Raw genomic sequence first — 13,998 nt, forward strand, 5'->3', positions numbered from 1 at the left:
GCCTCTCTGGGCTTTGTTTCCTAGTGTGTATAATGGGGAAATTAACCAACACGAGGGAGCGCTCAGTACTTTTGGGCAGAGTCACCGTCCCTTCCCAGGTAGCGCCCGAGCCTCGAACAGGATGGCCCAGAGGAGCCGTGTCATTAGCTTGAGTCGCGATCTCACGGCGAGGCCCCAGCGCGCAGAGGGCTCCGCGAGCCGCGCCGCAAGGTGGGGCGCCGGGAGGACAGCGGCGAGGCCCCTCCCCGCCCGCCGCAGACCAGACGCTGCCTCCTGCCGAGCCCGGCCAGCGCCCGGCCGGCGAGCCAGCTCAGGACATCCGCCTCCACCTTTCCGCTCGCGCTCCTGGACCCGCCGCGGCGCCAGGGCCAGAGTCGCGGCCTCCCGCCGCCGTCGCGCGCGCGGAGCGCACCTGACCCGGGCGGGCGGGGCGCCGGGAGGGGCGGGGCGGTGGGACTGACGTGGCCGCGGCATGGAGCCGCCGTGATTCATCAGCCGCCGCGCGGGGGCCGGATCGGGGCGAGCGCAGCGGCCGCCTAGGCGCCCAGGGCCAGGCAGCGGCGTCCCCCTGCCGAGCCTCGCGCGCGCTCTTCTCGCTGCTGGCGGCCGGGTCCCTGCTAAGGTCAAGATGGAAGAGATCCTGAGGAAGCTGCAGAAGGAAGCGTCCGGGAGCAAGTACAAAGCCATCAAAGAGAGCTGCACCTGGGCCCTGGGTAAGCGCACGGAGCGGGGCGCCGGGCACCTGCCGGCCGATTGGGCGCCCACCCCTGGCTCGCCGCCGCCGGAGGGCCTCGCGGACCGAGGCTGACACGGCCGCTCTGCGTGGGGGTTTTCGCTGGCCAGCTATTACAGATGGCATTTCGCGCAGTTGCGAGAGTTGCCTCGGTGAATTGATGTAGAATATGAGGGTTTGGGTTCGGGCGCTGACATCCATTCTCCTCCTCTCTGGTCTCTATCTTCTCCCAAACCTAAACGGGCACCCGCCGGCCTCCCCGCGGGGCGGCTCCCTTCCGCAGACCCCAGCACCGCTGGATGACGGTCACCCATCCACGAGTTAGTCTGGACCACCAGCTAGTGCGAATCCTGGGGCCTGATTCCGACGCGCCTGAGAGGAAGAGGGAGTTGAACCATCAACCACAATCTCGAAACATTGGCGAGTGTAACCGGGAGGAAGGGCTTATTTAATTTGATTTTCCTGATAGAAGCTAGCTTGTTAAGTATTAGCTTTCACGGTTCTTGTACGTGAAAAATAACAACATATCGGTGGGATTGTGTTACCTCTGCAATTCTTGTTATCTGCCCTTCAGACGGGTGGGATTTTAGATTTGTGAGCTATTCAAGCAGTGAAACAAGTTCCAGTTAGCAAATTTGTGTTTCCCACCAGAGCTGGGTTGCAGAACTCAACCTCAGAGGGAACTGAAAGATACTTCAATTAGTCAAGAATTTGGGCAATCACAATTGTCTGGATGGGAATGAAAAGAGATCAGGAGAATACTTTGGGGGACAGCGATGCTTCTCGAAAAGGAAAGGCAAAGGAAGACCCAGGACAGCTCTGTGGGCCCCTGGCCTTGCCCAAGCATGCATGTGATTCCTCAGTTGCTATTCAATTAAAAAATAAAATTGAATCCCTTTCTCTCTCAACCAAAAATCAGCCAGTGCTTGTCATGACACTGTAGTGTGGTGCAGTCTGAAAAGAGACCGAGAAGTGCCATTACAGGATTTTCTACTGAATGTAGAATTCTGATGGTGTTTTAGGTGACTGTAGTATTTAGTTATTTAGAGTCATTTAGAGTTAATATTTAGAAGGTCTGAATTCTTGTATATTTGTGTGTGAGTGTACAATCACAGCAACATCATTTTTATTTTACATCTGCCTGTCATCACAAGATTTTCTAGAATATTGTCTAGGAAGTGTATCAGGTAGGCAGAACCAGAACTTGACCGTTTTGTTTACTGTTGAAGAAAAATGGACCAGATATGTAAGTGAGCAGCCAGGCTCTTAAAGCCACAGTACTATTTTTGTATTTCCATTGTCATTCAGCAGAGTGATTTAGAGATTCTGCTAATGAAGGGTCACAGATGGCTGGGTAACATAATAAAGCAGGGCTCAGTTGTGTTCTAAACATGCCATTCCTCTATTTTGCTGTAAGTTAAGTAGATTTAGATAACAGGGAGAAGAGGAGTAACCTAGTGGTTTTAATGTTTGAATTTTGATACTGAACGTCTTGTTAAGTTACACTGCAGTGTTGTTGAGTTTAGGTCCCTGATGCCACCTGGGAAGCCCAGAGAGGAGGCAGGTCAGTGATTTGAGTTGAGTCTGAGGTCCAGCCTGACTGTAGGAGTAGATGTGATTCCTTTCCCAGTGACTGTTCTCTGGCTACCAACGGGAGATGTAAGCATATGCAATAGTTAAATAATAGCACAGGGCATTCATTTTGAAGGTTGGCATGAATAAGCCAGGAAAACAGATCAAAGAAGAGGTGATAATGTGGGGTCCAGAGTGTGTGTGTGTGTGGTGGGGGGATTGATGAGAGCCGGTAGGGCTTTTGAAGTGGATTCGACCGAAGAATGGATGAGCTTTGGGTTCCTCTTTTTTGCTTATTTATTTAGCAGACATTTATTAAGACCCCTGTACAGAGCAGTGGGATGTAAGGGTGAATAAAATGCTTCCTCCCGTAAGGAGTTTGTTCGATGGGCATGTTGGAGAATACAGCATAAACAAAGGCATAAAGATATGGTTCCCTGTTCTCTCTCCCTCCTGAATCCACATTCAACTATTCCACCATTTTTTTTAACTATAAAACACTTGCACTCTTCAATGCCTATAATATTATAGATTTAAGTGTACTAGCCCCCTCCTTCCTTCTTACTGTTCCCCCACCAAGGGTACCCCCATCTCCAGTAACTACAGTTCTTTCTTGAATATGCTGTACACTATACACTTCTGTGCCTTTGCTCATCTAGTCCTTCTGCCAGGAATTCTGTTTTTCTTTGTTTACGTAGGAAAACAACTCACCTAAGAAAACAGTCCTTGAGCTCCTCAGTCAAATCAGTTGCTCATCTGGGTTCAGAGCCCTACCCCTCACGACCTGCTACTTTCGATTATGACTGATTGTGTGCATAGCTGCTCTTCTAGGAGCAGGATAACTGAGAAATATGTTGGATTCAAGAGACCAAAACAACTAATTTAAGCTAACTTAAGCAAAATAAAATTTATTCACTCTATTAACTAAATATCCCTTTGAAGGCTAGCTGTGGGTTGAGTTTGGTTCAGGTATGCAGTTTTAAGGAGCATGCTTTGCTTTTTTGTGGTGACTAATGTGCGCTGAATGAGTCTCCGCAGCTTTGGGCTGGTGAATCATCACCTATAGACCAATCTCATGAGAAAAGGACATCAGCCCACTTAGACCATTATAGGAAACAGGGGTCACCATGACATTTAGAGCATCACAGAAGAGGAGTCATCTCCCACTAAGACTGTCACAGAGAGGCGTCACCTCCACACTTAGGCCATCACAGGGGAAAGGGCTATTTTCCACTTGACCCATCATTGGCTCATCTCAAGAGAGGGGGGCTCTTCCAGTCCTGGTGTCACATGTTGTGGCTTTGTCCTGATGGGTCATGTGTATCCCGGAACCAGTCCTCTCACTAAGGAAGGAAGTGGGCTGACTGACTTAGACCTGTGCTACAAGGCCCCCTGAAATCCCAGAGTCAGGGAAGGGTGGTTTTCTCAAAACAAAACTGAGGTGATGCTTCAGAAGGCAGGGGATTGGATGCCAGTCAACCAAAAGCCAATGTCAGCAGAGTGGGCAGGAGCTTCCTGAGCTGAGGGACTACCACTCTGGCTTCTTTATGGTTTCTGCACCTACAATATGACAGGCAGATGTGCAATAAATAAATTAACACATTAATGACTTGTTTGGTTTTCAAGTGATATTCACCTTTTTTTCTAGTGATCAAAGTTTGTGTATTCATTTTGGAATATTGAGAAATATTCAAACAATATAAAGAAAAAATTGCAATAACCTGTAATCTCAGCACCCAGAGAAAACACTCATCATGTTTGGGAGTATTTCCCTTCTGCAAGGTGATTCTGTATTTGGCAGATTGTGTTTTTTTGCATGCCTGATAATTTTTTTATTAGGGTATCATTGATATACAATCATATGAAGGTTCACATGAGCAACATTGTGGTTACTACATTCAATCATATTATCAAGTACCCCCCCCACACACCCCATTGCAGTCACTGTGCATCAGCATAGTAAGATGCTACAGAGTCATTACTTGTCTTCTCTGTGCTTTACTGCCTTCCCTGTGACATTATGTGTGCTAATCACAATGCCCCTTAATCCCCTTCTCCCTCCCTCCCCACCCTCCCCACTCACTTCCCTTTGGTAACCCCTAGTCCCTTCTTGGAGTCTGTGAGTCTGCTACTGTTTTGTTCCTTCAGTTTTGCTTTAGATTGTTATTGTTTTTTAACTTTATTGTTTTCTTCTACTTTTTCATGAATACTTCTCTGAAAATTGATTTTCCTAATGGCTACATAATAGTTGGCAAGGAATATATATGTATCTTTCCTGTATTTCAAACAATCAGGTCGTTAGATATTTTTCTTGTGAGGGAGGAAATGGCCTGAATAGGGAGTGGAAAGGAATAGGGAAAGGGTCAGTTTGTGGGAGCCTGAGAACAATAGTTCCTCTAAGAACTGACAGTCCCGGAGGCTCGTGGCCTGGGAGTGGCAAGACGCAATAGAGCATAGAACTGGAAAGTACCGTGCTGTCATTGTAGAAACTTGTAGTATTTTACATATATCAGGGACTCAGAGAATGGATCTGGAAAATGGAGGAGAGGAGAAAGAAAATCAGAGGCTGGAATGCCAGGCAGGGAAAGACATTCTGTCCAACCACCATTCCTTCTATCTTCCCACCCACTTCTCTTCCAGCCACAGTCACCTTCACAGTCAAACTTCAGAAGTATCTTTGAGGACCGTGCCCATGTCCTTACTTTCTGCTCACTCATTTATCCTGATCTGACTTTGCCTCTCTCATTCCACCAGTTCTCAATGAAGAATGAACACAGCCCTCAGTCTGGCAGACTGTTCTCACACTCATCTTACAGGTCCCCCCAGCCACACTGAACATACCGGGAACCCCCTTTCCCTTGCCCCCATGACCACACCCTGCCAATTTCTATCATGCCTCTGGAGCTGCTCTGTCTCCTTTGCCAGCCCCAGCTCCTGCTCCTTTCCTCCTGCCTTCCCCAAAATGTTGAGATACACAAGAGTTAGCCCTGAGGTCTCTTGCCGTCCGACCAGCCTTACTGGAGTTGAACATGGTGTGGATAAAATGAGAGTTCTTGTGGTCAGGATTCTCACCTGGCCCTGATTGACTGGCTCACTGCACACCTGTGGGCAATAAATGGCTGTTGACTCTATATAAAGAGCTCCACCCAGTGCTCTGCATGCAACACGGCGGCTGCAAGGCTGCAGAAGAGCAGAGCAGAGCAGAGGCTGGAGCAGTGGCAGTGGCAGCGCTGAGGACAGAGGCCCAGAGGATGGCTGTGTGGGATGGCTGTGTGGACAGAGGGGCCCAGAGGACGAGACCGGCTTGCTGCATGAAGACTCGCTCTGAATTAACAGGATTTTAGTGACTGACCTGCCACCTAGAAATAAAGTTGGGTGTATCCCTTTCACCCCAAGAACGTTTTGCTGTCAGTTTCTTTGGTCACATTGAATCCATAGCAAACTTACCCAGGGCTGAAACCCATTGGCAAGACACATGGTCATACCTGCAGCTTCAGAATGTGCTGCTGGCATTCATATCTCTAGTCTACACCGGGCTCTGACACCCAAACCTAGGGTCCTGGAGTTCTGCATGCTAGAAGACTTAACATCTGCCTTTGGCTTGGACAAGGCTTTAATGGGACTTGTGCTCGAGCAGAAGAGACAGCCCTGAAGAAAGAATCTTCAGCCTGGCTGTCCCGAAAAGAGGTGGGGAGGGGTCTTTAAAACCTAAAACTCACACAGCTGCTAATTCTGAAGCCAAGATTATCACCAAGAAGGCTAACTCCAGAGGCCGTGCTCCTGATGGCTGATACACCGCCTCAGCCAAGTGATTAATAAAAACAAATGAAAATGTTTACAGCCTCAGTCATCAAATAAGCAACACCAGGGATGAAATAAAACTGTTTGGTAAAGACACAGGGGACAGACCCAATCAGATTGATTTCACAAGACATTTCAAAACCCAATAGGCCATAACGGCTTGCAGATCATTATGAAACATTGAACAGGGCCAGGTCCTTTTCTATTGTCACAGCTACCTACTCAGTGTCTTCACTTCAATGACACAGACTCACTGTGGCTGCTCTGTGACTTCCCTTACACTTTTCCCTTTTTTCTAGCTCTTTCTTAGCATCTGTAGAGTCGGGCACTGTTGCACATCTTGAGTTGACTGTAAACCCCTTTATCTGATGAGGAAAACTGCAAAGATTTGGTTGTTCAGTGTCAGAACCTCCCCTTGGGGAGTAGCATCAAGTTGTCCAGGGCACTGGTCCTGCCCTGCTTACTGCCGGGACTTTGAGCTGCTCCCCGCACCTGCAACTCAGGGCTTTGCGTTCCTGCAATCCTGTGTCATCTTAGGCCTGACCTCAGTTCTTGCACTTCCTCCTGCAGCCTTGTGGCCACAGCACCACTGACCCCACTGATCCCATCTCTCTGTTTATGGATTGTCTTGCTCACATCCCATTTGGCCCCACTGGCGCGAGAGGCTCAGGTTCTGTTGTCATGTTTTGACCTGTTCTTACCCCTGAGTCTCAGGGACACATTTGGTGTCCATTTTTCCCTCATATCTCTTAGCAGAGTTGGGAGAGATGTTTCTCCTTCCCCAACCATGAAAATGACAGGGCTTGTTGACTCTAAGCAGTGAAGAGAGAATTTTTAACACACAGTTTGAGCTGAAAAAGTAAGACAAGTTGGAGTTTGTGTTACTGGGATTTCTAATAAGAAATACATATTTGGTCTTTGTCCGTGTTCCTGGCACAGAACTCCTAAAACTCTTGGAGTTTCCTAAGTGAAGAGAGCCTTTAGTCTTTTTTATGCTAATGAAATGACTTTGGGCCACCTCTAAGGGTGGGGCTGGGAGCCAGCAGAACCCACGGTGAGATTAGAGGGTTGGAACTTTCATTCCCACGCCCAACCTCCATGGAGGGGACAGAGGCTGCAGGTTGACACAATGGCCAGTGGCCAATTATTTAATCAATTGTGTCTCTGTTATGAAGCCTCCATAAAAAAAAAACCCCAAAGGATGGGGTTCAGAGGGCGAGTTGGTGAGAACATGGGGGGGTTTGAGGAGAGTGGCATGCTCAGAGGGCACAGAAGCTCTGTGCCTTTTCCCCATACCTTGCCCTATGCATCTCGTCCATCTGGCCATTCCTGAGTTACATCCTTTTAGAATAAACTGGTAATCTAGCAAATAAAATGTTTCTCTGAGTTCTGTGAGCTGGTCTAGCAAATTAATCAAACGCAGGGAGGGGGGTCTTTGGAGCTTTCAACCTATAGCCGATTGGTCAGAAGCCCACTACCACCCCTGCCACACTAGAAGTGGGTGCAGACTAGTTAAAGCTACTGAGATAGAACAGGTTTTTTAGGGGAAGCAAATAGTGACTGTTTAATTACCACTACAATGGGAGATAGCAGTAGGGTAAATAACCCACAACAATGGTAAAAGGTTAAACCTCCAGGTTGGATTAAGGAGATCTGGGGCTGAGCCTTCAAGTCAGTGTCCCCAGCTATAGTGTGATTAAAAAGTAATCTACCATGTCATAAATGTGTGTGAGAATAAAGATGATGCATAAAGTGCTTTGTGAACTTGAAAGTCTCTCACAAGTTACTGTGTAAGGATACTGAGACAGTATTTTCAAGGAAATACCTTTCCTCGATTTTTATTGCAAGAATGTAGCTTTTTAGCTAACTGTAACTTGATTAAGTTGGCATTCTGCTTCAGGTTAGGAATTTAACTCTTCATTCTGTGTCTAAATTAGGGCTCCTGGACCCAATTCCAACATGCCCTCCACCCTCCACCTCTACACATACACACCAAGCAGTTCTCCGATACCAGCAGGGGGTCCAATAATTCAGCTCAGTTCTGACACTCTAACTGGAGACAGCATCAGATTCCACAGGCTGAGGCTTCAGTCCCACAAGACTTCCCTCCACGCCCTGACTCCCCTAGACTCGGGCTGGACCCCCCCAGGCTGTTACCTGCACTTCTGCCTAACTGGCTACAGATTATAGGTTCCCATGCCCTCTTCCTTAGGTTGATTAGTTTGCCAGAGCAGCTGACAGAACTCAGGGAAACACTTGCTTAGATTTTCCATTTTATTAAAGGATATATGATATGGGATACAAATCAACAAGCAGATGAAGAAGTGACAGGGGGTGAGGACCTGAACAAAGGAGATTCTGTTCTCCTGGAGCTTGGGGCCTGACTTCATTCTGATTCCCCAAGCATGGAAGCTCCCTGGAAAGGGAAGAGGAGCCGAAAAGCTCTTCACTTGGGCTTTTATAGAGGCTTCCTTACCTAGTCATGATTGCCTCAGTCATTGGCCACTGGCTGATTCAACCTCCAGCCCCTCCCCTCTCCAGAGGTGCGGGGACAGGAAGTTCCAACCCTCTAATCACATGGCTGGTCCCTTCGGCCACCAAACTCTGACCTTGGGTGGAGTCCAGAGTCACCTTCATTAATAACAACACCCATTTAACCTTTATGGTTCTGATGCTTTTTCAGGAACTGGAAATGAAGACCAAATATAACATATCTATTTCTAATAAATCATTATATCACAGTGTCTCTATAAGGAAGTGCATCCTAATTTTTAACCTTTTCTGAGGAAATTTCTGGGGCTATCAAGGGAGAAGGATTTTTAAGTACAGATGACTTGTATATAGATAATTAAGAATGGACAAATTTCTAATTATAGGAATTTAAGGGGTGAGAAAATCAAAGTTCCTAAGGCCAGGATTCTCACCTGACCCTGGTAGGCTTGCTCACTGCACATGTGTGGGCAATACGTTATTACTGACTCTATATAAAGAGCTCTGCCCAGTGCTCTGGGCTGCTTGGGTGCAGGAGAGCAGAGGCTGGAGTGGTGGCAGCGCTGAGGAGAGAGACTGAGATGGCTGTGGGGCACAGAGAGGCTCAGAGGCAGAGACTAGCTTGCTGCATGCAGACTTGCTCTGAGGTGGATATGATTCTAGTGCTTGAAATGCCACCAAGGGAATAAAGTTGGGTATGAACCCTTTCACTCCAAGAACGTTCCATTGTCATTATTCAGCCTCACCGAATCTATAGCGAACTTGCCTGGGGCTGAAACCCATTGACAAGACACAGGGAAAAAAGAATCTAATAGTGAAGTTTATGTACAATGCGGATTCTCAGTCTTTACATATTTGTTTTTAACTTTCTAATTTTCCTTTTCAGAAACCCTGGGTGGTGTGGATACCATTGTCAAGATCCCTCCACACTTGCTGAGGTAAGATGACTGGAGTTGTATAAGAAGTAAACACTGCCCACTGTGTTTTCCTGAAGGCCTGAATAATCTCCTTGGCTTGCCGCATTTCACTTGCTGATGGATGGCTTTTCTGCACGCATGAATTGGTATATCTCACGAGGTTAGCATTATGGGAACCTGACTGCACTACTTTCCACCTGTCTGTGGAGTGCATGAAGTCAAGTAAGCCAAAGGAACCAGCTGTTGAAGTAAGGGGTGAAAGGTTAAAATTGGTCAAGGAGAAAAATGACCAAAACTTAAGGGAGGATGTGGACGGTGGACAATATCTTCCACTACAGATGGGAAATGGTACCCCTTTTGGGGGAAAGCAGCCCCATAGCAAGTGGATTTAAGCTTCTACTAGCCCCTTGGCTGGACACCATCTCACAAACTCTGTGGCCACATGCAGCGGCCTGGAGTCGGTGAACCTATTTCCCCACTTTCCTCACTTCTCACTTTTCACCCTTTCCCTGTCACGAGAGAAATACATGCCTTTTGAAAGAAATTTGGAAAGAACAAATAAGAAAGTTGCCCATAGTTACACCACTGAGAATAATTACTGAAAACAAGTTTAATAGATTTTCTGAACAGATATGTTTTGCCCACACACACATTTTTACAAATAAATATGAATTTTTTACAAGATTGTTTCCTGCTTGTTTTTGTAGTTATCATCATAAGAATATTTTTGAATGTCAATTATGTTCTTCAAAGTAAAAAATTGCATATTCTTCCATTATATGGCTGCTATAACATAATTTTATTTTATAGTTTTCTTATTACTAGGCATTTGGATGGTTCCAGATTTTTTGACATAATTAAAAATATTGAACTTACAGTGTTCTGTTGAGTATAGTTTCTGTGTTGTCAGGACATTATGATTTACTAGGTATTTTCTCTCTTGTCAAGTAGAACGAACAAGAATTATGTTTCTGTCTTTTTAAAAAAATTTATTACCTCTCCTATAGTATCTGCTTCATGCTGATATCTCTTAGAGAACTCACGTGTTAATCAAACTGAGTGTACTTTGGTGTGTGTAAAGCTTCTAAAGGGATAGACTATCTGGCAGCAATATTGTTGCCTACAGTGTTCAGCTGGGGTATCCATCCGTGCACAAAGGAGAATGAAGAAAAACAAAATCATGGATGGTTTAAGGGAGATAATTTCCTGGCCTCCAGCTTCTAAAGGTGCCCTTTCTTAAAACTGATTTGTCACATCTCCTTTTGTACCTCACCTTTCATCACCCTTCTCCCTCCTGACAAAGGAAAGCACAGCGATTACCCTTCCCACCCCAGATCTCTCTGTGCTGTGTTTTCTGGGATGCAAAAATCGCTTCCCACGCAGAAGGACTATGGTAATATTGGCGTCTGTGTTGGTAAAGGGGATAAATATAATGACCAGAGCAAACATCTTTTTTGCAAGTTTGTTTTTTCTTTTTAGCTTTCAGTAAAACAGGGAGGTCCTAATCTAGTTATAAGAAAATAGATGAAAAGGGTTTTTGATAATAAATCTGCTTCATTCCCTTATTTATGTAAATAAGTTTTCTTACTGCTGAAATGTATGTAAATGAAAAAAATTGATGTTAAACCCCACTTTATTATAGCAATAAGGAATATTGCTATAGGTATATGAACTAATTGAGGGGAAAAATAAACAGGCCCTATCCATGTCTTTAGAAATGCATTTCCAACAAAATTGTACTTCCCATGTTAACTATATTAACATTCTTATAAATAATTACTAATGTTTGCATCAGTTGTGTGCATTAGTAATGATACCTCAAACCAGAAGAAAATTGAACATTTTTAAGCCTTATGGCCACAGGAAAGTTTTTAAAAAGCACTTTATGCACATTTTTTTGTGATAGAAAAATAGAATTAGGAAATTAATAAAAGCCTCACAAGCATTACAACATATTAAGAGAAAATTCTTTAGGGAAGTGGAATGGAAATACAAATTCAAGGAGAAAGGAAGAAAATGCAGCAGTTTTTACTGTTATAAAATTTGCTCATATACTTTTTTGATGGCTGAAGGTGCTTTTCAAATTGGTGTGGTAGGTAGACATCATTTAGATACATTTATGTTAGTGATAAGTTTTAACTTAAAATTTAAAAAATTCCAATATGCCAGAATTATAGCCTTTGCAGTTAAGATTTTAATGAAGAAATTTAAATGTCAACTTAAAATATGGGAAAAACAGAATTTTTAAGTTTTCTTAGTGTGTATTTGAGCATTAAAGTTTGACACTGCTCTGAAGGTCATTTCCAAGTCCAGAGAGTTGTTGAACCTTACCCCAGGGCTTTCCGTGGTTCTGGGTATGATAAAAGTCCTGCCCTTAGTGGTGGGGCAAGAAGGTGACCGTGATACCAGCAGAGGTTTCTGGCCCAGTGGTTGGGAATGTTCATCAAAAAAACCCCCGTATTTTCCAGCTCTTGTTGCGCATTTGTGGCCAGATGAGTTGGAGAAAATACAGTGTTAAGGGCCTAAACATGTTTGGTCCCTCTTTAGCCATGTAGCTTTACTTTCCTCCATGGCCTTGAGATTTACCCCAGTGCCAGTCTGCCACCTTGTACAGCCCACAGGGGGTAGGCACAAAATTGGTGGGAGGAATGCCAAAGGAGGAACTGTGAATGAATGTATATAGGTGTCTTTATAAATCTTCACCATTATTAGAATTTAATTCGGACTGTTTATCCCAGTGATAAATAGCTGGTGATGCATCCTTGTATATTAAGAGATTATGCATTCTTGTATTCCAGGTGTGAGTAAGGTCTGTCAGCATTCTTGTACAGAGAACTGAACCATACGAGTGAGACATAGCAGATGTGAGCCTTGCGCTCAAAGGTTTTATATTCAGAGGGAGGAGAATGAAGACATACATAGCTGGCAAACACTGTTATATGGCAGCAAATGTAAATTTATTGTCGAATTTTATACATATAAGGAGGTTTCAGTTTGACTATGGTTCACAATTGTTGGGAGCCTTGTAAAGCCTCTTTTAGGGTATGGGAAGAAGCCATAATTAGAACAAAAAGAGTTATTTAATCAATATTAGTCTAATTTACTGTTTCCCTTTATTATTAGGGAAGTGATATAATGAGGAGATACACCATAATGGGCTTTTTTCCCTTTCTTGTGAATCAATCTTCCTTTAATCCTTTGATCCATTTTCCAGGCATTTTTAAACCCAGAGAGCACTTTGTCCAGTCGTTATGTTTAAAATGACATCTGTTGTTTGAGCACCTGCTCATAAAAAGCTAGCTACTGTAAATATTTGCTCATAAGAATTTAGATGTAGTAATTTTTTCAATTATATTTACTTTTATATGCTTATTTTATGCTTATATTTAATATGTGAGAAAGAAACCAGATTCAAAAACTATTTCTTGTATTCTCCTTATTTTATATTCAGATTCAGTTTCCATTTCTGTTACATAATCACCTACAAATGATTATTTGCAGATATTTTGTTATTACAGGTTTTGGAAAGGGCAATAGGGAATAATTCAAATTTCAAATACTTTTGCTGTACTGCTTTTCTTTTTTCTCTTGCCGTTGATTGCTTTTCATGTCAAATATGTTAACATTCTGATAGCTGCTAATATTGTTTTGATCAGTTGTGTACATCAGTATATTGGAAGCTAATCGAAGCCTTGAGAGACCTATTGTCATACTATTATATTTTCTTTTGCCATTGCTTGCACTGAGGATTTCTTATACACACTTATACAGTTGTTCAGGTGTCACATGAATGATTTCAGTGACTCTGGTGACTGAATTCAGTCATGCATAGGGCCTTGTAGGGGAGAAACCCACAATAAAATGTTTTAGATGGAATTAAGGGGCAGACAGAGGCATTGCTTGTTTCTGCCCCAGGCTCTTTCATTGAACAAATGCTCGCTGTCATTGCTGATATGATGAGAGCGTTCGCAACCGGGATAGGAATTCAAGCAGAGCGCCCAGTGAGAGTCAGTATCAGGGGTGGAGAGAGGTCCAAGGAACCCATCCTGTGGAACAGTTCTGAATTTGTTATTAGGTAGTTATGTGAAACTCTCTCCACCTCCCAGCCCTTACCTGGGGCTGAAACCCATTGGCAAGACAGCTAAGCATCTTGGTTTCTGTCCTGATTTGAGTGGAACCTCCATGGTATCTGCCATCAGGGAAACAAGCTCTTTTCCATGACCAAAGCCATGTTTAGTAAGACCCCTGTCTTGCCAATGGGTTTCAACCCCATGCAAGTTCACTGTGGATTCAGTGAGACTGATGAATGACAATGGAATGTTTCTGGGGTGGAAGGGTATATTACCCAGCTTGTTCTCCCGGCAACAGGTCAAGCACTAGAATTACATCTGCATCCAACAGTCTGCAAGTCTGCAATCCTCCATTTCTGCTTCTGCCAGAGCACTGGGCAGAGCTCTTTATATAGTGACTCAGTCAATAATAGCT

The 13,998-nt window shown here is 44.4% G+C and overlaps 1 protein-coding gene across 3 annotated transcripts in view; it reads left to right on the forward strand.

The window, feature by feature from the left end:
- Positions 1 to 450: 450 nt before the first annotated feature.
- Positions 451 to 13,998, forward strand: part of ARFGEF3 (ARFGEF family member 3) — a 155,228-nt gene continuing 141,680 nt past the window's right edge. For all 3 annotated transcript variants that reach the window (XM_036994810.2, XM_017665088.3, XM_036994813.2), the window contains exons 1-2: positions 451 to 713; positions 9,483 to 9,534. In XM_036994810.2, the coding sequence (XP_036850705.2) occupies positions 629 to 713; positions 9,483 to 9,534 (137 nt within the window). In that variant the 5' untranslated portion in view covers positions 451 to 628. The remainder of the gene's footprint in view (positions 714 to 9,482; positions 9,535 to 13,998) is intronic.

This window comes from Manis javanica, chromosome 13, assembly GCF_040802235.1.
Source record: "Manis javanica isolate MJ-LG chromosome 13, MJ_LKY, whole genome shotgun sequence".
NCBI classification, from domain to species: domain Eukaryota; kingdom Metazoa; phylum Chordata; class Mammalia; order Pholidota; family Manidae; genus Manis; species Manis javanica.